The sequence below is a fragment of the Psammomys obesus genome, unplaced genomic scaffold (assembly GCF_907164565.1).
Source record: "Psammomys obesus unplaced genomic scaffold, mPsaObe1.curated_primary_1811, whole genome shotgun sequence".
NCBI lineage: Eukaryota > Metazoa > Chordata > Mammalia > Rodentia > Muridae > Psammomys > Psammomys obesus.
Genome location: NW_026596057.1, coordinates 16878188 through 16901272, shown reverse-complemented (window position 1 = coordinate 16901272; position 23085 = coordinate 16878188). Strand labels below are relative to the sequence as shown.

Genomic DNA, 23085 nt, shown 5'->3' with positions numbered 1-23085 from the left:
CCCTGTCCTGCAGATACGACTTAGCTATCAAAGACCTTAAAGAGGCCTTGACTCAGCTTCGAGGGAACCAGCTGATAGACTACAAGATCCTGGGGCTGCAATTCAAGCTGTTTGCCTGTGAGGTAAGGAGGTCAGGGACTGTGGCCTGGAGAGGACACTTGAGAAGCACCGTGGTCGATTAGCACCTGCAGAGGTTGGCCGAAGTCACGTTGACGCCCATGCCTTGAGACTCAGGTTGTCTGTTAAGAAAACACTCAGATGGGTGTAGCTCGGAGGTAAATAGTGTTTGCCTAGCATGTGTGAGGCCCAGGACCTGATCCCAACATTGACAAAGGGAGGAAAGGAAAGGGAATGGCATAAGATCAGAGATGGGACGGGATTGGATGACTCCAGGCTCCTTATAGAGTAATTTAGTCACCTGAGAGCGGACATTTTCTTAATTTCAGATTGAAAAGCCAATGCAAAAAATAAGCTCATTGTATGTTCTGAAGGGAGACCAGACTGGAGCGTGCTGGCCTGTGAGAGCACTCACAGTAATTTGCATATCTTATTTAGCACTTCAAGCTACATAAGACATGCTATTTGCTTAGCATTATGCTAACAGGTTCAAAATCATGGATTCTCTGTCTGTGAGGAGCCTGTTGTAAAACATCCCAGTACTTGGTCAGCACCTCGCAGAGAGACTATGCGCCATTTGGTGCAAATCTGTGTAAGAGAACAAAGTACACGTTAAGGGAAAGTTCTCCAAACAAGGACAACTTCTTCCCTGCTTTACTAAGAAGGATGGGCATAGCTGGCTTTCACTTGTGAGTTTATGAACTTTTCTTCCTCAAATAACCTTCCCTTTCAAACTTCCAAATATACACCACAAGCTTTAAACAACGAAAACTCCTGCAAATGCCATGGACCTTTATTTAGAAGCATTGCCAAATGAACGTCTCTTTTGCTTCAGTTTCTCAGGCAGAAGTGAAGCGTTCCCAGGGTTGCTTGGAGCTGCAAGTAAAAATAGATTCTATTGCTGCCCGAGTCCCTGGGGACATGCGGCCCATCCTGCCCTGCAGCAGGCACACAGCTATGCCACCGCTTACAAGGGTGTGGCTTTTGCTTTGGGAACCGGCTGGAATGAGACCGGCTCCCTGAGGACAGGAATCATTGCTCTCCATAAGTAACTGTAGCAGACCCTTTGTTACAGGGGCTGCCCTATAACAAAGGGATTTTTTGTGTGTGTGGGATTTTTTTTTTTTTTTTTTTGGCCCTATCTCTGGCCTCTCCCCACTAGATGCCAGGGGCATCCTACTTCACCTTGTGATGATCAAAATGGTCTCCAAACATTACCATTCACCCTGCAGAGGGTCACTTACATATGGAATCAGGGCAGGGGTGCGGGGTGAGGTGTGGGGAGAGGGTGAGCAGGCAGCTCTAGAAAAAGAAGGTGGTGGCCACAAGCCTTTGATCCCAGTACTTGTGAGGCAGAGGCAGGTGTATCTCTGAGGCCAGCCTGGTCTACAGAAAGAGTTCCAGAACAGCCAGGACAACATAGAGAAACCCTGTCTCGAAAAACCAGAGAAAGACAGAAAGACAGAAAGAAAGAAAGAAAGAAAGAAAGAAAGAAAGAAAGAAAGAAAGAAAGAAGGAAGGAAGGAAGGAAGGAAGGAAGGAAGGAAGGAAGGAAGGAAGGAAGGAAGGAAGGAAGAGGAAAAAGGATTGTGCCTTGTAGTAGCAAGGAGAACTTCTTGGAACTTTATAGGAGTCCTCCCTGTGAATGACCAGAGAACAGGAAATTGGTCATTTTCCTGCTTACACCATTCTTGTGGATTCACCTCAAAGCCCTTACAACCATAAACACTGATTGTGAGGAAAGGCCTCAAGTGAAGGCAACTGAGAAAAAAAAAAAAAGAAAGAAACTTTAAAGCTTATGTGGTCTCTTTTCTGTCCTCACATGTCCTGAATAGGTTAGGGTAACCACATTTGTGCCACATGATTCTCAATTTACGATGACAGGTTCTGTACAAATAAAAACCCATTCCCCCGCCTCTCTCTCTGTGTATGTGTCTTCTGTCTTTTTCTGTCTCTCTCTTTCTCTCTGAGTATGTGTGTGTGTGTTCTGTCTTTCTCTCTCTCTGTCTTTTTGGAAGGGACTCTAAGCCCAGGCTAGCCTTCAATTGGGTATGTAACCAAGTCTTCCCACCTCCCCTCGACAGTGGGTAAATCCCAGGCCTGTAGCAGTTGGAGGGTTTATGCGGGCTAGGGATAGAGCCCAGGGCTTTGCTGAGCCAGCACTCTCCTAACTGAGACACATCCTCAGTCCCAGTGAAGGCAAGAGTTAGTTTAAGTCAAAAATGCATTTAACACCTGTACACCATGTATGTCAGTTTTATGGCATTGCACCCTAGTGTGTTGTAGGAGGCATGGCGGTCCTTGTGCTCACAGATGAGCACTTTGGGAACCTGAAATGTTAAACACTAGGGTAGTTCCCTCAAAGAAAGGGATGCATTACCTACTATCCAGCCAGAAAGCTGGAGGTGGAGGTGGTTAGCGGCCTGATGACCCTTGCTCTGTGTAGCCCAGACCACACCAGATCTTTCCCCAGACCCTTATCTTGATCTTGTTTTTCTCAGCCAATCTACAGAACCCTTTTGTTGTTGTTGTTGTTTGTTTGTTCCTTTGTTTTGTTTTGTGACACAGTTTCTCAGTGTAGCCCTGGCTGTCCTGGAACTTGTCCTGTAGACCAGGCTAGCCTTGAACTCAGAACTTCGCCTGGCCCTGCTTCCCAAGTGCTGGACTAAAAAGCGTGCACCACCACCCACCGGGCTCAGAATCCATCTTTATGGGAGATGTCACATGTGTGTACAAAGAGTTTCTATGCAGTCACCTTCGCTTTTTATCTCACTTACTTTGTGCTTGCTTGTGCACACAGATTGAGTTCCCACCAAACTGTGCGGTGCTTAACTATGTCTAAAATAAACTACTCAGGGTTGGGACTGGAGAGGTGGCTCAGTGGTTAAGAGCACTGGCTACTCTTCCAAAGAATCCCTGTTGAAATCCCAGCACCCACATGGCAGCTCACCACTGTCTGTAACTCCAGTTCCAGGCGATCTGACACCCTTGGGCAGACATACATGGAGCCAAAAACACAAATGTAAATAAAGTGAAATAATAAAAAGAAAAAAAAAAACTACTTAAGGTCAGATTCTCAAAGTTTGAATTCCGCTACTTAGTTGTGCTGAACTAAACTGCCTTTTTATCTCCTGTGGATTCTTATTCTGCTGGCTGTGATGGTGGCAGAGACCCCCCCACACACGCACCCCTCACAACACCCTTCAGGCCTCCTACGGTGCACTACTTGCTTGCCTTTGTGGTTGCATGGCTGACCAGGAGGCAAGACTCTATGATGCTAACCAAATTGCAAGAGAGTATTGTAGTATGTGTCACTACCCTGGGGAAAGATCAAAATTAAAACATGGAAGTGTTTTTCTCTATCGAATGTATGTGTTTCTCTTCTGTACTATAGTTAAGTTAAAAAAAAAAGATCCTGAGTCCTTGGGGGCTGGCGAGATGGCTCAGTGGGTTAGCGTTGCTAGCCATTAAGGCTGATGACCTTAGTTCAAACCCCTGGACCCACATGGCATAAGGAAAGGACTGACTATTACAAGTTGTCTCCTGACCTCTGCACATGTGCCATGACTCACACACACAATCAATAAGTGTGAAAAAAAATCCTCACTGCAATCATTCTAAGCCAACGACCTATGCCTCAGGCACTAGCTCATTGATTCTCAGAAAGGGGTGGGGGAAAGGCATCTAGAGCTCCACTCCTGGGCTTGGTCCTCGCTCCCAGAACCAGCACCAGCCACTAACTCCGTGGAAATGCCAATCTGGTGGCCCTGGTGTGTCTAGCATGGTAGAACTGTTTGTTGGCTAAGGGCTCCCATTCTTGGTACAGAACAGCCCTGTGGGACGGCCAAAGTTTTGTCAGGACAGGGCAGCTGGTGTCCCAGAAAAAAACAGGTGATCTAGGGGATGGATGCTAGAGCGTCAGTGTCCTTCCGGACTCAGCCTCAAGTGTCACACCTCTGTTTCCACAACATTCTTTTTATCTTCCTAATGTATCCAAAAGTTTAACTGGTTCTGTGAATAAACTGCGCAGTGTTATAGTGAAGCAAACACTGATGAACCTACAATCCAACCGAAGACCTGGGAAGTTCTGCCATTCCCTCCCCCTGCAGCTGAAGCTTTCCCCCGGGGTTCCGAGAATGCCAGCTCTCTTTCCAGCTCCACTGGACTTGGACCATGAAGTTGTCTGATACACACTGCTGTGTTGGAGTCTTGTGATCCATGTAATTCCAGCCAGGTTCTAGCGGCTCAGGTGCCAAACAATGCATCTGGAACCTCTTCCCACCCCGCACTTGGCCTATAGCTCGGCCCAGGTTCAACGGCAAGAGCAGGAGTTAGAAATCACACACCTTCCCAGCTCTGACTCTGCCTCCCTCCCCACGAGGCTCTGGGAAAGCCCCTCTTCTCTATGTTAGAACAACACACTAGTTCTTTGTCCCTTCTGACCTACTTGGTTATAGAAGAATGCACACGGCTTTCTGCATTAGAAAGTGTTTTCTTAACACCGCTTATGTCTGACAGAGCTCAGTGGCTACACTAATTGTTGGCCATCCCCTCAATACTCAGGAAAGGAATTATGTCACTAGACGGCATTCTCTGTGTGCATATGTGAACCCTTTCCTGGTGCCTGGCTTTGGAGTAGTTTCAAGTTTTGTGTGGCCTCTGCTCTTCTAGGTGTTGTATAATATCGCTTTCATGCATGCCAAGAAGGAGGAATGGAAAAAGGCAGAAGAGCAGTTAGCCTTGGCAACAAACATGAAGTCTGAGCCCAGGCATTCCAAAATTGACAAGGCCATGGAAAGCATCTGGGTGAGTGTGGTGGTGGGGGGGGGGAGTTTTCCTCGGCAGAGTCCCACTGGGTAGCATTTTCTTTGTTGGTTCTGACCAACAAATGTTCTTTCAATATCTTCCGACCTTGCTCGGAGCCGAGAAGCTACTGGAGAGTGGAACAGCACAGCCCCTGGGTCTCAGAGTGGTGCCTGGGGCGATGCCTGTAGTTTCTTGGTGCTGTGCAGCCTTCAAGCACTGTGAACATACTGGCTGTATTTTTTTCTGCTTGCCTTTGAGGCCTAACTATCTTGCACAGTGCCAGGTTCAACGTGGTCCTCACAAAAATGTTCCGGTTCTGTGAGAGAATCATGAAAATTATCATCCATAGTTTGAGTACATTTGGAAGCAAAAGTGATTTTTTTTTCTTTCTTTGGAGATATTTTATTTTAAATTACGTGTCTGTGTGTGAGAATGTGCATGTGTGGGTCGGTGCCTATAGCATCCAGAAGGGTCCCCTAGAGCTGGAGCTACAAACAGTTGTGAACTGTGTGATAGAGGCTGTTCAGAACCAAACTCTGGTTCTCTGGAAGGGCAGAAAGTGTTCTTAACTTCCAACCCCAAAAAGGTAGTTTTAAGTAAACACTAAAAATAGGGCTCAAGTTTTTGTATGCCCGTGTTCACGAGCAATCCTAGTACCAAGAGAACACTGGCACAACCCTTGCTTGGAGCTACTCTTGTAGGGTACCCTCTATGCTGGTAGAGAAACTCAAGCTACCACACAGAATAGGAAAGTATCAGTGCTCTAGAAAAAAAGAGGGCATTGGATGAATAATACCAGCATAAGGTGATGTAAAAGTCAACTTCTCCCAGTGGGCAACCAAGAGCATCAAAAGTAGTCTGCATTATTTTGGCAACCTATGGCCTCTGGGATGAGCATAAGTCTCTGTGCAGAGTAGCTCCAACAAGACCCTGTTGCTTGAGACAGCACACACATTGGTCACAGGAGGTGGAGAAATCAAGTTGGTACTATCCAAGAAGCTTTCTCCATGCTCGCTGGCTCTAACAGGACTAGAAGGTTCTAACAATACTGTGCAGGCTGCTGGGAGAAAAAAAGTCATCAGTAATTTTACTCAGCTGTGAGCCTTGTAGACTGAAATAATACAGTGTTAGTAAGATACGCCCAGGAGTGCAATAGTGGCATGAATGCTCTGAGGTAATCGACTGCTTTACTATTGAATTTAAGGCTCACTCCATAGGCGCAAACACACACATGCCTCATATTGCAAATCTGACCAAGTACCCGTCGTTGGGAGCTCACAGGCCCCGAAGGTGAACCTACTATGATTATGTTGCTAACGAGCATAGTATCAATCTGCCCTCTGAATTTGTACGTCTTTACCCATAGTTTACTGCAGCTCTCTGTCCTCGCCAGATAAGTTTCTTTGTGCAGTGGGAAGCTGATGGTGGTTAATACAGAAACTCACAGTTCTCCAAGTGCAGAGAGTCCATGGCTGAGTAGTGCTCAGCCACAAATAGGACATCTGTGTCACATCCCATCCCCAAGGTTCAGGGTCAGAGAAGGGAGAAGGGCAGAAAAATTGTAAGATCTAGAGGTCATGGAGGACCAGGACAAAATAGTATCTTATAGACATGACAGGACCCCTGAACTCAACCCACAGCATCTGGGGTTGGCTACAGAAGATCAAGACAGTCAACATTGTAACTCGAGGGAGTTCATGCGCCCCATCCCTGACTGAAGAGCTAGGGACACAGCTGGTGGCTTCTAGGGTGTTGGAGAGTCACTTTTCTTTAAGGATATGTGGCTCTTGCTAGGTCAGCCATAGGCCAGTGGCTAGCCATATCCAGAAGAATATGAATAACACAAATCGGAGTTAAGGGGCTTTAAAAACAAATAAACAAACAAATAAACAAACAGGAGACAGGATATTTTGTCATACACAGACAGATCTATATGAATTTCAGGCCAGCCTGGTCTACATAGTGAGTGCCAGGCCAGCTAAGGCTACATAATGAGACCCTGTTTTAAACAAACAAAGGGTACAAAGTTGTGGGGAGTAAGGGTGGATCAGGTAGGAATTAAGGGGAGGAGTTAGGTGAGTATGATCAAGATACATTAAAATTCTCAAAGAATTAACAATAAATAAACCCAGCTGCTCCTGCTTAGCCTTCTAGAGTAACAAATCCCTATGGTTTGAAAGAGTTGTTCTCTTGAGACTTTTCCCAATGGTCCATTTGATGAGCAAAGCAAGAATGGTTTCCTCACTCCCATTTTCAGATGAGGACATACAGTCACGAGAGATGTAAAGATGTTTCAGTCAACCAATCACACATTCCACGATGGCTGAAACACCAAGGTTGTATGAGCACATTCTATGATGCTCATGCGAGCTCACCCAACAGCACGTGAAAATGAACCCAGCACCGCTGAGTGACACGTGACTGATCATTCTATTACAGAAGCAGAAGCTGTTCGAGCCTGTGGTGATCCCAGTGGGTAAGCTGTTCCGGCCAAATGAGAGGCAGGTGGCTCAGCTGGCCAAGAAGGACTATCTGGGCAAGGCTACGGTAGGGTGGGGCTGCGCATCTTTCCACCTTTCTCGTTCCCTGGATCCCATGGGGCTGGGTGGAAGGGAGTCCCCTGTCCCCTTCTGTGGCATTCAGGATTGGCAATGAGGATCTTGCTGACAGTAAAAGACAAACATTGCCAGTTTCTTCTCTCCAGGACCCTCCAGTTTCTTCTGTCACCCAGACCCTCAGTAACTCCGGAAGTTCTCAGAATGCTGAGTCTTGGGGCTGAGGCAAATGAAAAAAGACAAAGTTAGAGCTCCCTGGGAGTGGGGAGAATGTTATGGGGTGGGGCCAGCAGGCTCAATGCTCTTGCAACTTCCTGCTCAGGATCCTGGGGAATCACTCCCATTTTCACAGGCCTACGACTGGATTGCTTCTTCAGCTGGATTTCTCCTGAACACAGCTCTTAAATTCTTTCAGACATGATTTGATGTGAGGCAGCAGTACCTTATCCAATCTGCATTTGACTTTGACAGTTTGGAAATGTGAGCCGTCCAGTCTGGGCAGCCAGATCTGGGAGAATCAGAGAGGCCAACACAACGTGGCCAGTAGAAATACCCTAAAGAGCCATTACTATGTGAATGGGTATATACAATGTGATGTGTCTATATAGAGGACTATTCACCCACAAGAAGGATAGGTACTGATGCATGCTGGGCCGTGGATGAAAATGTATGCCATCTGTAAGAAGACAAATGCAAATGCCGTGTGCTAGGGCTGCAGAGGTGGCTCAGTTGTTAAAGTGCTTGCTCTGTGAGCACGAAGACTCGATGTCAGGTCCTTGGAACCTGCTTAACTGCCAGGTACCCATGGAGTCCTGCCCTCGTAAGTCCAGACTCAGCAGGTGGAGACCGGATCCTCAGAGCAAGCAAGGCTAGCGCTGAGTCTAGCTGAGAGCCCCTGTTTCAGTCGGTGGGAGAGCAATTGGGGGTGATCCCATTAACCTGGGGCCTCTATTCCCATGTTCACGAATGCACAGATCTGCTCCCTCAAACATAACACAAACACATACACACACACACTACAGACACGTAGATAGACACAGAGACACACACTATAGACACACAGACACATAAAACAGGCACACAAATACATAGACACGCACACACACATACACACAATACAGACACACCTCCAAACATAAGACAGACATAGACATCCAGACACAGACAATACAGATACGTGGACGCACATACACACCAGAAAAAAATGGGGAAAGAAGGCACATGCCATATAGTTCTGTTTACATAAAGCTTTTCCAAACTTGGGTTGCCAGGCTCCCAGGCTACCGTAAACTACTGAAGGGGTCCAACATTGGGGACGGGGATAATCAAAATGTTTTGGTACCAGATGACACTGCAAAGCCTTGTGACTGTATGGAATACCACATAATCATCACTTAAAATGGTTAATTTGATCTGAATGCCAGTATGTTTGGTTTTTTTTTTTTTTCTAAGAGAGTGAGAGTTCTAATCCAGAAGAGGTGCACTCTAATCCTTACCTCCTATCTCCCTCTGGAACCTACTCAAGTGACGATGGCTCTGTGGTGTGAGGAAGAAGGAGGCCTTCGGGAAACACGGGCAAACAGAGCGAGCGGACAGCAGCATGCTTACCCTCTCTTGTCTGTGTTTCAGGTTGTGGCGTCCGTGGTTCATCAAGACAACTTTTCTGGCTTCGCCCCGCTGCAGCCACAGGTAAGGCCAGATCTCTCTGGGGAATAGCTCCCAGTGAGAGGACCTAGGCTGACATACTGATCTCAAGGATTCCTCAGCCACCTCTCAGCATGGCTGAGTATTTGGCCCCTACTTGAAGTCCCAGTTTACAGCCCTGGTTGGGATATGGCCTGTCAGCCCTGACTCCCGTCTTCTGAGGCCAGCTTACCAGCTCTTCCAAATCTCAAGCCTCTCTTTCCAAGTCATAAGACATCTGTCAATCACCTCATGAGAGGGCCCTTGTCCATCATTCCCTTAGAACACTGAAATGTGTGCTCTGGAAGCTTCTCAATAAAGCCACTCCATAGGTTCAGGAGGGAGGGAGGGAGGGGTGATCCAGGGCTTGGAGCCTAAGGGCTTTATCCATTTGTTCACATGCAAGAGATCCCTTTGAGAACACAAGGCGGGGTGCCAGCCCAAGCTGAGCTCGGAGAGATGGTTCCCGATGACATGTGGCAATCTGGCAATGGGTCCAGAGACAAAGACAAAGCTTGTGACACGAAAGCAGGGAAGCCAATTATGGAAAACTCAAGCTTGGTTGCATAACAGGGTGATTCGTAAGAGCAGCTGTCAGCACTAGCAGAGGAAAGGGCCGTGGACCTGGTCACCTCCCTGCCATCTGCTTATGCACTCTCTAGGATAGCAGTGACCCCCACCCCAAAAATGGCCAGGATGATCGATGGCTTGGGCCATGGGGATAGGATGAACACAGGGGCAGGAAGAGGGCCAGCCTCTAGATTCCCTGTCTTCTTTTGGCATGGTAAGGTTGGAGGAAGCCCGGCTGAGGTCCCTGGAGCTTCAGCCCAGCTAGAAGACAAGGGAGGAAAGTCCCAGGGAACAGACTCCATGACCTTCAGTGCACAGGGAATACACATTAAAGGGAGACTGTAGTCTGACCAGTAGATGCTAAGCTGGTTTTAAATATCCGGAAATGTCATAGACAGTGGCACACACTAACTATAAACCAGAGCTTTTGGAAAACACTGGGAGAGGGATGAGGTCAGAAGCCCAGAACCCGTCCAGCAACAATACCTTCTTCAGATACCAGCTCTGGGTCGGGTAGTTGCTGCTCTAGTGAAGCCCACATCCAGGCTGGCTGCAGGCTGCTGGCTTCCCAAATTGTGCCCCACCCCCACCCCCGGGACCACCAAGAAATGAAGTCTTTGGTTTTGGATCTGGAGGAAGGCTCAGATTACTGTTAACAGTCTGTTCTCTTCCTCCCCCTCACTCTTTCTCTCGTCATTCCCCCCCCCATCCCGTCTTCATTTTTTTTCCTGAATGTTCCACAGGCCACAGAGCCTCCACCCAGACCCAAAACTCCAGAGATCTTCAGGTAAGTTTGATTTCAGTCACCATGCAGAATGCCCACACTCTCCGCTTGCCTGGATGGCAGTAAGGGTGTAAAGAGAGCAAACCATGTGTCTAGGATGTTAGGCTCCTCCTGTTTTCAAGGTTAGAACCAAAGGGTGTGGTTGGGATGGGAGTCTTATGGTGGGGTGACCACTGGGGGCCTAGCCACAGCGACCTTGTGTCCTAGCGGGCGTGGCTGCCCACAGAATGGGAGGTCATTGAAGCTGTGACTATTGGAACGTGGCCCAGGTCAGACGTGAGAGGTCAGGATTGTACTGACTACGGGCCCCTCGGAAGCCCTCTGGACTCCGGAAGCTATCACGGAGGCTCCTTCCTGTGTGGGCGCTGTCACCCAAGAAGAAGTCACTCTGTAAATTGAGAAACAGAGTGGCCTAACCGAAGTTAAGCAATCCCTCTATGGAACAAAGCAAGCCTACTTCCCCCTCCAATAAAGTGTGTGTGTGTGTGTGTGTGTGTGTGTGTGTGTGTGTGTGTGTGTACTATGGGGGATCCCAAAGTGAGGGGCTGATGGGCTCATTCTCAAGCTCCCTAGGCTGAAGAGGTTGAATTGCCCACAGTATCAGGTAGGGGATTTGGAAACAGAGGCAGGGCTGGTTGGGGACTGAACAGGTGGAGGCTGATACCCTGTGCTCTCCCAGCTTCCAAGGCAGCCTCACTCATGAGTTCCATGGGGCACAGATGAGATGCTCCAGATGTGGGGGAGTAACCGGGCCCTCCAGGGGCCAGTGAAGGGCAAAGGCCACGGCCTAACATAAAGCAAGGCCGCTGCAGATCCTCCATTGTGCCTTTACTGCCTGGCTCCTCTCCGGCTCCCCACAAGGCTGGCCTAGGTAATAAGTCCCTCCCCTGGTGTTCCCTGCCTTCTTCCCATGTCAATCCCCTGCCCTTACTTCCTGTCCACCATAGGCAGAACCTGGGAACTAGCTTTCTCCTCAGGAGGGGTAGAGGATAAGGACTGTACAGCCTCATTATATTGTAGAGGGTTTTTTGTTTGTTTGTTTGTTTGTTTGTTTTTTCTTTCTTTTTTCAGTTATCTCCCTTTAACTGCAGTCATCCTGTCTACCATTTCAGTTACCTGTGGTCAACCATGATCCAAAAATATTAAGTGAAATATTCCAGGAATCAGTCATTAGTTTTATATTGGGTTGTGTCAGTGCAAGCCTAGTCTGTATAGGAAGTTAGAAGCCAGTTATGGCTAAATAACAAGACCTCCCCTGTCTGAAAAACAAACAAAAACAAGCAAAAAAACAACTGAAAGAAGCTTTAAATTGCTTTTCGAATTCTGATCAGAGAGAGAACTCCCACCTGCCTGAAATCCATCCTACCAAGGACACATAGCACGCTGCCTGCCCTCTAGTGACTTGGTGGCCACCCGCCTACACAGGCTCGTCTGTCATGCCAGGAGGGTGCAGAAAGAATGTTGAGGAAAGGGTGGGAGAGGACAATGGGACACCTGTGACATGAAAGCAGGGGGAACCCGGGGTGTTTGTGTATAAAGGGCACAAGGCGGAGAACTGAGGTTTGAGAGAAAAGGGGGTAGGAAAAACCAACAGAATCAAAATTTATTTGAGAAATTCCATCACGAAACCTAATACCGTGTGCGTTAATTGCATCAGAGCAAAACAAAAACAAAACCCGTGGCCACTGAGATGCTCAGAGGGTAGAGAGCTCCCTGGGCAAGGCTGGTGACCCAAGTTAGTTCCTCAAACTCAAGGATTGCACAAAATTGTCCTCTGACCTCTCATTGTGCACCGTGGCACATATGTCTCCCTCAGACACAATAAGTAAAACTTTAAAAAATAGAAATGAAAAAAGTTCAGTAAAATAAAGTGAAGGTATCTTTTGAAAAGGATTGGCACATTATTATGATGCTTGTTCCAATACCCTTTGTGTTGACTAATAATGGTCCCAAATCACAAGAGTAGTACGGAGAGCAGCAGCTTGTTTATGACAAAGCTATAAAGTTGTCTTCCACGCTAAAAAGCGAAAATTGATTTAAAAGGGAAAGGGGCTCGCATTTCTGATCAGTGCCTTTGAGAGGCTGAGGCAGGAGGATTGCACAACGTTCAGGCCAGCCTGAGCTACCGAGAGTGATAGCCTGTCTCAAAAAACAAAAGACAATATAAAATGGATGAAGCCAGGCGTGGTGGCGCAAGCCTGTAATCCCAGCACTCTGGGAGGCAGAGGCAGGCAGATGTCTGTGAGTCCGGGCCAGCCTGGTCTACAAATCAAGTCCAGGACAGCTAAGGCTGCACAGAGAAACCCTGTCTCAAAAAACCAAAATAAAAATAAATAGGTAGATAAATAAAATGGGTGAGTAATGGGAGGGAGTGTTGTGCACAAAGCGTTCTAGTCCTTAAGTGTAAAGGGGAAGGAATTTACGCTGGTTCTGCTGGCACCCCGCAGACTGTAAGAGTTGCATGTTCATTCCGCTTCCCTTCTGAAGCAGAAGTCCTCACATTTGTGTTCGTGGGTAGAGGAGAAGCACAGGGCACACAGGGTTCACCCATCTCTTGGGCCCTTGGTTCGCGCTGTGTTCCCCGAGGATAAGGAGACTCTCGCGTGGTTATGGAACACTCACAGGCCCCTCGGCATCGCCGGCAGGCCAGCACCCCGCACTGGTTAAGATGCGGAAGCGAGTGCCACGCCGAGTCTCTGCAGTCAGGGAGTGTGGTCCAAGCTGAATGAGGGCTTTGGTCTTCTGTGTACCCCTCAGGGCCCTGGAAGGTGAGGCACACCGCGTGTTGTTTGGCTTTGTGCCGGAGACACCGGAAGAACTACAGGTCATGCCAGGGAACATCGTCTTTGTCTTGAAGAAGGGCAGTGATAACTGGGCCACAGTCATGTTCAATGGACAGGTATTCGGAGCGTCAGGGGGAGGTGCTGAGGGCATGGGGACAGTAGACATGCCATCATTTGCAGAACTGCCAAGGGCCATCTTCTGTGTGCTGCTGCAGGCTGTTCTGTGTCTTGGGTACTGATGAGTCTTTGTTTTCCCTTTCTGGGCGCCGGAACGTGACACTGCAGAAGGGGCTTGTGCCTTGCAACTACCTGGAGCCTGTTGAGCTTCGGATTCATCCTCAGTCGCAGCCCCAGGTACAGTAGCGCCAAGGCCTCGCCCATTCAACCCTCTCAGCCATCACACAACTCACTAGAGGGAAGAAAGTGTGAAAGGAAGGGGTGGTGTCCCTGTCAGGGAAGAAAGACACTGGTTCTGGGCCGCTTGAGCTGGTGTCAGAGGCCCAGAGCTGAACCTGGATATGAGGGGAAAAGATCAGCTGTGGAGGCAACTGCTAAGAATCTACTGGACTTGCCCAGCTCTGTGAGTCCTCTTGGTCAGGGAGAGCTAGGAAGTAAAGCCTGACCGTTAGGGTTAGGAGTTCCCAGGCGCGTCAGTATGTTCCATTGCTGCACTGCCATTAAAAGTCGGAGCAAGGACTGGAGATGTGGCTGGATTGGTACAGTGCTTGTATAGCATTCGTGAAGCCCTGGATTCCATCCTCAGCCCTGAATAAATCAGACACGATGGCATATGCTCCTGACGCTTGGGAGGTGGAGGCAGGAGGATCAGAAGTTTGTCATCCTTAGCTACACTACACGGTACTCTGATGATGGCCTGTAGTCTCTCTTCACTCTGTGCGATGAGACGCGCAAGTGCTGAGCCCTCCATGTCTGGTCAGGAACTTGAGGTGCTTTGGAGTTTCAGGTACCCTGAGAATGGGAAATGGAACTGTCCCTCTCTCAGTACACTCTGCAGTTGAGACAGAAGCCTGTCATGTCACCCCACTTTGGTGGCTTTTCAACATGGCTGATCGGATGGCAAAGGACCTTGTCTGTGGGCATTAGGATTCACATTGCTGCTGTGAATTAGCTCCCCTTCCTTAGCCATCTCCCCGTGTTATATCCCTTCAACTCTTAGGAAGTCATTTGCATGCAGCTTCTTTCCACGGGAGCCCTCTCATGCTTTTATCTGACCTTGTCTGTTTCCCCTTGTCACCTCCAGGAAGACAGCTCCCTGGAATCTGATATTCCACCGCCTCCGAATTCTAGTGCCCCAGCAAGATCCCAGTTGTCACCAGGTTGGTGGCCTTGGGGAAGGAGCTCTCTGGGATGCATCATGACAGACACCTGTTTTCACAGCCATCCAGGATATACTGCTTTCTTTGCCCAGTGAGCCCCTTGCTTTATGACTCCATTTTCCCCAGAGCACTGTCTTGTCTGCACCATCCATCATCTCACTGAAACATGATGCCAACACCCTGCCCTCACCTTCTTAGAAATGAGTGCAGGGGGGAGGGGCAGCAGGTGCTCATCACCAGAGCAGTCACCTCCACCAGGCTGGAGAAGAAAGGCTGAAGCAACCTCATTTCCCCCCGGTAGCTCTTTTCAGACCACTCATGCTCCACAGAGCCGAGCCTGGGGCTTGAACTTGGGTTCGCTGGAAGGTGTGGATGGGAGGTCTTTCCGGGAGGATCTCTGCTAATCTGGGTAGGGAAGATGATGCCTATTTGTCACCAGTGAATTTAAGCAGATTCTGATGGTGATGACAGAGGCGTCCTGTGCTCCATTCCCTGATTATTAGAACTGCCTTGATGCCTCTCCCATGTATATTTATTTGGAAAATTGCAAACCTGCCGAAAAGTTGAAAGTAGGCCACACTGAATACTACACACTTTTCACTTAAATACACCAGTTATGTGCCAGCAAGGTGGCTCTGTAGTTAAGGACACTTGCTGCACAGTCCTTGTGGCCTGAGTACATTCACCAGGATCTACATAAAGCAGGAAACGGGGAATCAAGGCCACAAAGACGTTTTCCTCTTGCCTCTGCCTGTCAGGGCATGTGCCCTCGTATCACGCACACACAATAAAACAAAAACTTTAAAGGGAAACAGCACATCCGTTCCTTACATTTTACATCATGCAATTGCCTTGTTCTCTACCTCTATGCGCAATGAGAGCCACTTAAGTGTATGTTAGAGACCCATGACAGAGCCTCCCTGGATATAACTCCCCCATGAAGGAGCATGGCTTCTGCCAAGGGACGCACTTCATATCCTGGACCTCGACCACTAGCAAGGCGCCTGCTCCACGTGTGAGTGCCTCCATGGCCCCATCCTGTGTCCTTCAGAGCTTTTTTGTTCTTACCTCTTCTGTCTGGAGGTTCTCGAAGGGACACACGCTGGAGAGATTGGACTACCAGACCACTGATGGATGTTAGCAAAAGGTCTCAAGTCTTTCAAACATTGTCAGTACATCCTCACTGGTAAACAGGTTTAGACTTTGCTTTCTCTGTCCGTCTCTGTCTGTCTCTCTCTGACTCTCTCTCTCTCTCTCTCTTTTGGTTTTTTGAGACAGGGTTTCTCTGTGAAGTCTTGGCTGTCCAGGACTCGCTTTGTAGAGCAGGCTGGCCTGGAACTCACAGAGATTTGTCTGCCTCTGCCTCCCTGAGTGCTAGGATTACAGGCGTGTGTCACCGCGCCTGGCTTCCTCAGATTTCTCTTATACACACACTGCTGTGCTAACATATTACGAATTTTAAACCACAAACATACAAAACTACAGGACCATGAAATGGTAATGGTTGTGGTGCTTCTGCCTGGGGCACAGACTCATCTCACAGGTCTGTCTTCCCTCTGCCATGGGTCCTCCTGGTTTCACTGATCTTGGGGCCAATCCTCTGACAGTTACCTACAGGTAGCTCACTGGGAGCAGAGACTGGCTTTGCTCACGTGTTCGTGTTCTCCGTGCTTCTCCAGACGGAGATTTTTCTCGAGAGTTGGCTAAGGTTCAAAACCGCCCTGGATGTTAAAGGATAAGAAGCTGGGCTTCGTGGGTGGCAGGGCTGACACGAGTACTCATTTACCATTTTCTTTTCCACTTAGGTCACAAGCAAAAAGGAGAGCCCAAGGTAAGTTCTTCCTTCTGTGTCCGGGTGAAGAAGATGGGTGAGCCTGGCTTGTCTAATGTGGGATGTCTCTCAGGATTATGGAATACAGCGAAAAGGGCTGAACCAGTTGCCATCTGATACTCCGTCTACAGGCCAGGAACCCTTCCATGTGTGGCATACCAGCCCCTAGCTGAGCATCTAGCTCAGTAGAAACCTATCTAAATGAGCCAGATTAGAGCCTTGTGAAGGCCCCCAGCAGTGTGGAAACCAGTTGTCCATTTATTTATCCATTTTTATTTATTAGATGTATTCAGTATTAACTGGTAAGAACCAGTTGTTTATTTCCTAAAGCTCCCCTCTTCCCTGGGGTACTCCTGGTGCCTGCACACAAAGTGTTGGAAGGCTGTGGTGAAAAGCCAGGCTGCTGCTGAAAGCCACTAAGGGGTTCTCTGTCCCTCCTCCGTCAGGAAGTGAAGCTCAGTGTGCCCATGCCCTACATGCTCAAGGTGCATTACAAATACACGGTGGTCATGGAGACCCAGCTCGGCCTCCCCTACAGCCGGCTTCGGGACATGGTGGCTAAGAAACTGGAGCTCTTGCCAGAACACACTAAACTGAGGTGAGCCTCATACAGGTGGCAGCTGGGGATGCAGAGGCGTGTGTGTGTGTGTGTGTGTGTCTTGTACTGATGAAGATGACTGGCTATGGGGTGTTTTCTATGCTGATTCTCTCTTGTCTTGGTCCTTACCCATCATCCCTACCAGCTACCAGCCTCGGGACAGCACTGAGCTTCTGCTCCTGTCAGAAGAAAGCATGAAGGATGCCTGGGGCCAAGTGAAAAACTACTGCCTGACTCTTTGGTGTGAGCACACAGTGGTGAGTGGAGGGAGCCCAGGCACCCAAGGTCATTTCCACCAACTGAATTAAGTGTTTCTCCAACATCATCTACACGCCACACAATAGGCTCAGTGATGGGGACACAGTGGCTTACAGGCCCATCCAGCTACAGCAGGGACACTGTCTCATATGAGCGAGCCCAGAAACAGACAGCGAGCCTCAAGGTGCCTCCGCTAGATTGACGGGGTCAAGGGTCATGGCCATCACTTGCAACAAGGACAGGAGTGGTGATGCTATGGCTAAGCTGAGATCACAGCTACTCTTCACCTTGGGTTTCTATGAGGAACATTCAAGGATGATGGAAAACAGTGAACATTTATTCCACAGAGGACTAACAGCCTCTTCCTGAGAGCTGGCATGTTGTTATAAAAAAAGAAGATCACGAATCGTTTGATTTTACCAACGATGACTTGGGAGCCAGATGATGGGGTGAAAAGTTGCTAGCTCAGAAGGGCAGAGAAAGCACCCAGCTGACCTTCCTACTCAGCTCAGGCCCCAGAGGAAAAGGCCTGTTAGCTTACCTGACAGCCCAGGAGGACAAAAAAACAAAACAAAATCTAAAAGTCAAAGAGCCAAAAAGCTTTCTTCTCCACACTGTCATCTTAAATACCCTTCTCCCAAAGTCTGTCCTTTCTTGTTACTTGCTCCACCTCTTCCTTCCTTCCTTCTTCTTGTTCTTCTTCTTATTTTGGTATTTCCAGACAGGGTTTCTCTCTGTAGCCTTAGCTCTCCTGAACTTGATTTGTAGACCAGGCTGGCCTCAAACTCACAGAGATCCATCTGCCTCTGCCTCCCTGAGTGCTGACATTACAGGCATGTGCCACGATGCCAGCTTTGCTCCACCTCTTGACCTAAGGTTAACTTTATTAAACCCCGTGTATAGAAAGTTCTTGGGTTAAAGGTGTGTTAGGGCTGAGCCACACCACAAGAAACAGGTGTTTACAGTTCAGTCTTCAGGTTTACAATGGGATCAAATATCCTGCAACACTGGCATCTACGGAGAACTGCTCCCAGTTAGACCCTGTGCCAAATGCGCTGTGAAGGAATTCTTACAAGTCCCCAGTGCTCCTATTCATGTATGCATATCACGTTGTAATTTAGGAAACACGGGAGAGAAAGGTCTAGTGACCTGACATGGACAACAGAGCTGCTCAGGGGTGGAGTGCCTGGCTTTATGTCTGTACTCTATCACCATGCTGTAGTGAAAACACAAGGCCAAACTGCCTTACTAGCCCTGAAGTCTAGACAGGAGTCATGTGATCTTAAAGGGAAATTTATTGAAGTTAGGAGAAAAGTGACAGTGACAGTGATGGGTGAACATCACTGTCCCTTACTTTCCCATAACTTTGTCCCTTACTTTCCAGAGAGAAGTTGCCACTTCTTTTTTTAGTGCCTGTGCTATTGTTCTGTTCAGAAAGTTGTCTCCTGTGCCAGTGCAGTCTCATTCTGTACCCTATGTTGCCTCTATTTGCTTTCTGTCAGCCTTTAAGTGGATTTTCACAGGAGCTGCCCATTTCCTTTAAATGTTAAATGGTATATGGTAGAAACTTCACTTTATTCTGTTGGGGCATATTTGCCTACAAATGATTTCACTTAAAATGTTCTTGTAAACTGTTACTTTTCCTTCAGGGAGGCCAAGCTATTTGAATCCGTATGCACAGAGCTCCCTCAGACTCCCAACACAGTCTTTTTAGAACCCTACCCAGGCTCGTCACTGCTGATGTTCTCAGCCACTCTTGCCCATAGAGGCTGTTAAGCTGTTCTCATCTGCTAACTAGGAAAAGCAAAGCGAGTTGCCGTTCGCTGTGTACCCACTCAGTGCGTTAACATGTATGACCAGCTGGATTCAGGTACTTCTGTGTCCTCAGTAGGGTACTTCACAGAGCAAGTATTGAGTAAGGGCCAGCTGTTCCGATGTCACAGTGTCCCTGTTTCAGCATCGGGTTTCAGCATCAGGCGTGGAAGCAGGTTCAGAGGCTGCACTGCTACTAGCTAGTAAGTGGGACCTGGTACGAAGACCTGGGAACCTAGGACTTGGCTACAGAGATGGCTCAGCAGTTAAGAGCACTGACTGCTTTTGTAGAGGATCTAGGTTCGATTCCTGGCACCCACATAGCGGCACCAGGCATGCACATGGCACACAGACATGCACACAAACAAAACACATAAAATAGAAAAGAAAAACCAATTAGGTTTGCAAGCTATTTCCACCTCACTGTACTGCCCTACAGAAGACATACAGCCAGGAATGGTGCATTTCTGTAATCTCAGAACTTAGAGGCTGAAGTAGGTGACTTCCAGGCAATCCTGAGCTACCTGGGACTCTGCCTCAAAATATTTTTAAAATAAAAGTCATTGTTCTGAAGCTTTCCAGAGTATCAGAATTACCTAGAGCTAGCTCTTAAGAAAGCTGTCTTAGTGGGTTTAAGGTGGACCCTTAGTGTTTGTGCTAGGAAAAGTGGGTGAATTCAGTGCCAAGAAACTTAGTTAAGGACCACAGAATGACTCAGCAGAAAAGGGCATTCACTGTCTGGCTTGATGACTTAAGATCAACTCCTGGGACCCACATAGTAGAAGACAAGTGACTTGCCCAAGCTGTCCTCTGATTCCACTTATACACCATGGCGCGTGCACGCACGTGCGCACACATGGACACACACATGTATGATAAAAAAAAAAAAAAAAACTGGCTGAAATTTTACCATAGATTACCATTTACTTCTGGCTCAAATTATTTTCCAATCTGAAAAGAAAGAACAATGCCTACTGTACCCTGGGACTAAGTATGGCAACTTAGGGCTACAAAGGGTTCCACACTCTGGTTTCATTTACAAAACCACTTGGCCTTCATAAAATGTTTTAGATGATCGAAGAACCTGCCACTGAGTCTATGTCAGAGACAGCCCCTGCTCCCCTTGGGAACCCAGTTGGAGACTGAGCTGCATATGGTCTACATCTGAGCAGGAGGTCTAGGTCCTCCACACATGCATGGTCTTTGGTTGGCACATCAGTCTCTGCAGGAATCCCTGAGCCCAGGTTTTTTGGCTCTGTTGGTCTTCTGGTGGAGCTCCTGTCCCCTCCAGGTCCTTCTATCTCCCCCTTCTTCCATAAGATTCCCTGAGCTCTGCCCAAAGTTCAGCTGAGTCTCAGCATCTGCTTCAGTAATAAATAATAAATCAATTAAAACAAAGACAGTCAGCCAAGCACCAGCACCAAACTTTCTGTGAAGATAAATATGTGACCAGCTTTCTCCTGCTGCTCAAACTGTGGGCTGAAATAAACTCTTTTAAAAAAAAAGTTTTAGGCTTATGGTAAGTACTGAGTATCAGCTGCTTCCATTAGTGGTAAGCACTCACTGGTGAACAAATGAGCACATTTAACAGGTCCCTTATTATTTTAGGGTGATCAAGGTTTTGTAGATGAACCCAAGGAAAGTGAAAATGCTGATGCCAATAACCGGACAACAGAGCCTCAGCCTAAGGAGGGGAGCCAAGTGGTGGCAATCTTCAGTTATGATGCTACCCAGCCAGAAGACCTGGAGTTCGTGGAAGGGGATGTAATCCTGGTGCTGTCTCATGGTAAGGGCTACTCCATGACCACAGAACCAGACTCATGTTATCAGGAAACACAAGGCCAAGGACCAACAAAGGAAAAGATGAACTCTTAGCCGATAGTTTCAACTCACTTCCTAGCTTTTGGTGAGAGGAGGCAAAAGCAAGTTTGTGCCTTTCTCCTGTTTGTCGCTTTGTTTGGCACAAGACTATGACAGCATACTGAATGCCCCAGGAATATAATGGGCAGGAATTATTCTGCCTTGGCTATAAACCATGTAGTACTTTCCAGAGAACAGGAAAGGCCCATTCTGCTGCAGAGGCAGCCAACTGTCGGTGACTTACCTAATTAATAGGAACCTGCAGATTAAAAAGTGACGTGGGAGGGAGAGATGGTTCCGTGGGCAGCAGTGGTGATGCTTGCTGCACAGGGATCATAGCACCTATGGGAAAAGCTGGGGGTGGCCATACTCACGCCTAATAACTCCAGCACTGTGGGATGGGAGACAGGTGGCTTGATGGGGTTTGCTGTAGCCTCAGGTCCAGATTCACTGAATCCATCTTAAAGGACAGAGCAAGACACTCAACTTCTGGCTCTTGTGTGTGCAGAAGCTTGTGCAGCACACACACAAGGGAAACAGTCTGTGAAGTCTCAGTGATTGTATGAAAATTCATTATGCCTAAGCATCCTTTAAAGGGTTAAGTTCCTTAGGCCACCTTCCAGGGTCAGTTATGGGGTGAGATCCACATATTTGCACTTCTCAGCTGTCTCCAGGTGACAGAAGTCTAATTATGACCAAGAAGCACTGGTATAATTCAGGTGCCTTCTCTACCCGTTCGTTCACTAATGCTGAGCATCAGTAATGCAAAGTTGTGTATAGCTGACTTTAACAGTAAACCCAACAGATGGAGAGGTTTGAAGTCACCTGGGTAGAGTATAACAAGAATGTAGCAATCCAAAGAAGTGTTTTCTTTCAAAGGAGACTGGAAAATCAGCAAGGACTGGACTTAGAACCACCACTACTCTGTGGATGGAACATTAGCTTCTCTCTGTGTGCATACTGGCGTCAGGAGTAAAGTAACAGTGAGAACACACACAACAACCTTCAACAGACACCATATCCTATGACTCAGATGGAAGTCTCAGTGGTTTAAGATGGGAAGTGGGCCCCTGTGGTTTGACTCTATCTTCAAGATAACAACGGGAGTCAGAATTCAGCAAACACGGAACCAGGAATGAGAGCAAGTTCAACTGCTCTCAACAATCACTGATGGCCTGTTTCATTTATAGAGTATTTCCTAAACTTTAATGTGCATGTGACTTGCTGGGATATTCTTCAGGTGGACTTTGGCTAAGGCTTGGGATATGGCCGGAGGTTCTGCATTTCTGATGTTCCTAAGACCCAGGCAAACAAGGTGCTTTTAACCCATACCATAAGTACGAAGAATGAAGGCGGTGGTTTGCACTTGTCTCCAAATGGAACCTGGTGAAAATTAATGCCTAGCCACACTCCACACTATCAAGTTTTGTTTTTTTGCTCAAGACAAGGTCTCACTATGTAGCCTTGGCTGACCTGGAGCACACTATGTAGACCAGGCTAGCCTGGAACTCAAGAGATCCACCTGCCTTTGTCTCCCAAGTGCTGGGATTAAAGATGTGTACCACTATGCCCAACTACAGAACTTCCGAGGGCAGGACCTAGGCAAGAAGGCTCTAACAGCATATCCAAAGAGAACTTCTGAATGCCTCTGTGGTCTGTCTAGATGAACATAATTAACTTATGTGGTCTGATTCAGTGGATGTAATTAAACTCTGGATATTCCTATCCTTAGTAAAAATGGAGACAATACTTTTTACAAATGTATTAAAAACGCACCACTAGCTCTATCTTTAAAGGCATTTACCAGCATGCCCCTTCGTATTATCAAAATGAATTCCAGCAAAGTTCAGATAAAACTGCTCCTTACAAAAACAAAACCAAACCTCACCTGAGGAAGCATGATCAGTCCTTGCATCTTACTTCTGGTAGGTAACTCATCCTACATTTAATTGTATTGATCACAACAGAACCCAGTGAAGATGGCAAACATGAATGTTCACTTTAACCTCAAATTACTTTCCAGTATTTTATCACAAATGGAAATAGGGGATGATCAGTAGATATTAAGTGCAGATTACTCCTAATGGTACA

At 47.6% G+C, this 23085-nt stretch overlaps 1 protein-coding gene across 1 annotated transcript in view; it reads left to right on the top strand.

The window, feature by feature from the left end:
* The window catches only part of Ncf2 (neutrophil cytosolic factor 2), a 32024-nt gene that overhangs the window by 7444 nt on the left and 1495 nt on the right, over window positions 1-23085 (top strand). Inside the window, exons 3-14 of the mRNA XM_055624447.1 lie at window positions 14-122; window positions 4789-4923; window positions 7363-7470; window positions 9108-9167; window positions 10475-10518; window positions 13273-13414; window positions 13584-13652; window positions 14560-14635; window positions 16441-16466; window positions 16913-17064; window positions 17210-17321; window positions 20743-20920. Of these exons, the coding sequence (XP_055480422.1) occupies window positions 14-122; window positions 4789-4923; window positions 7363-7470; window positions 9108-9167; window positions 10475-10518; window positions 13273-13414; window positions 13584-13652; window positions 14560-14635; window positions 16441-16466; window positions 16913-17064; window positions 17210-17321; window positions 20743-20920 (1211 nt within the window). The remainder of the gene's footprint in view (window positions 1-13; window positions 123-4788; window positions 4924-7362; window positions 7471-9107; window positions 9168-10474; window positions 10519-13272; window positions 13415-13583; window positions 13653-14559; window positions 14636-16440; window positions 16467-16912; window positions 17065-17209; window positions 17322-20742; window positions 20921-23085) is intronic.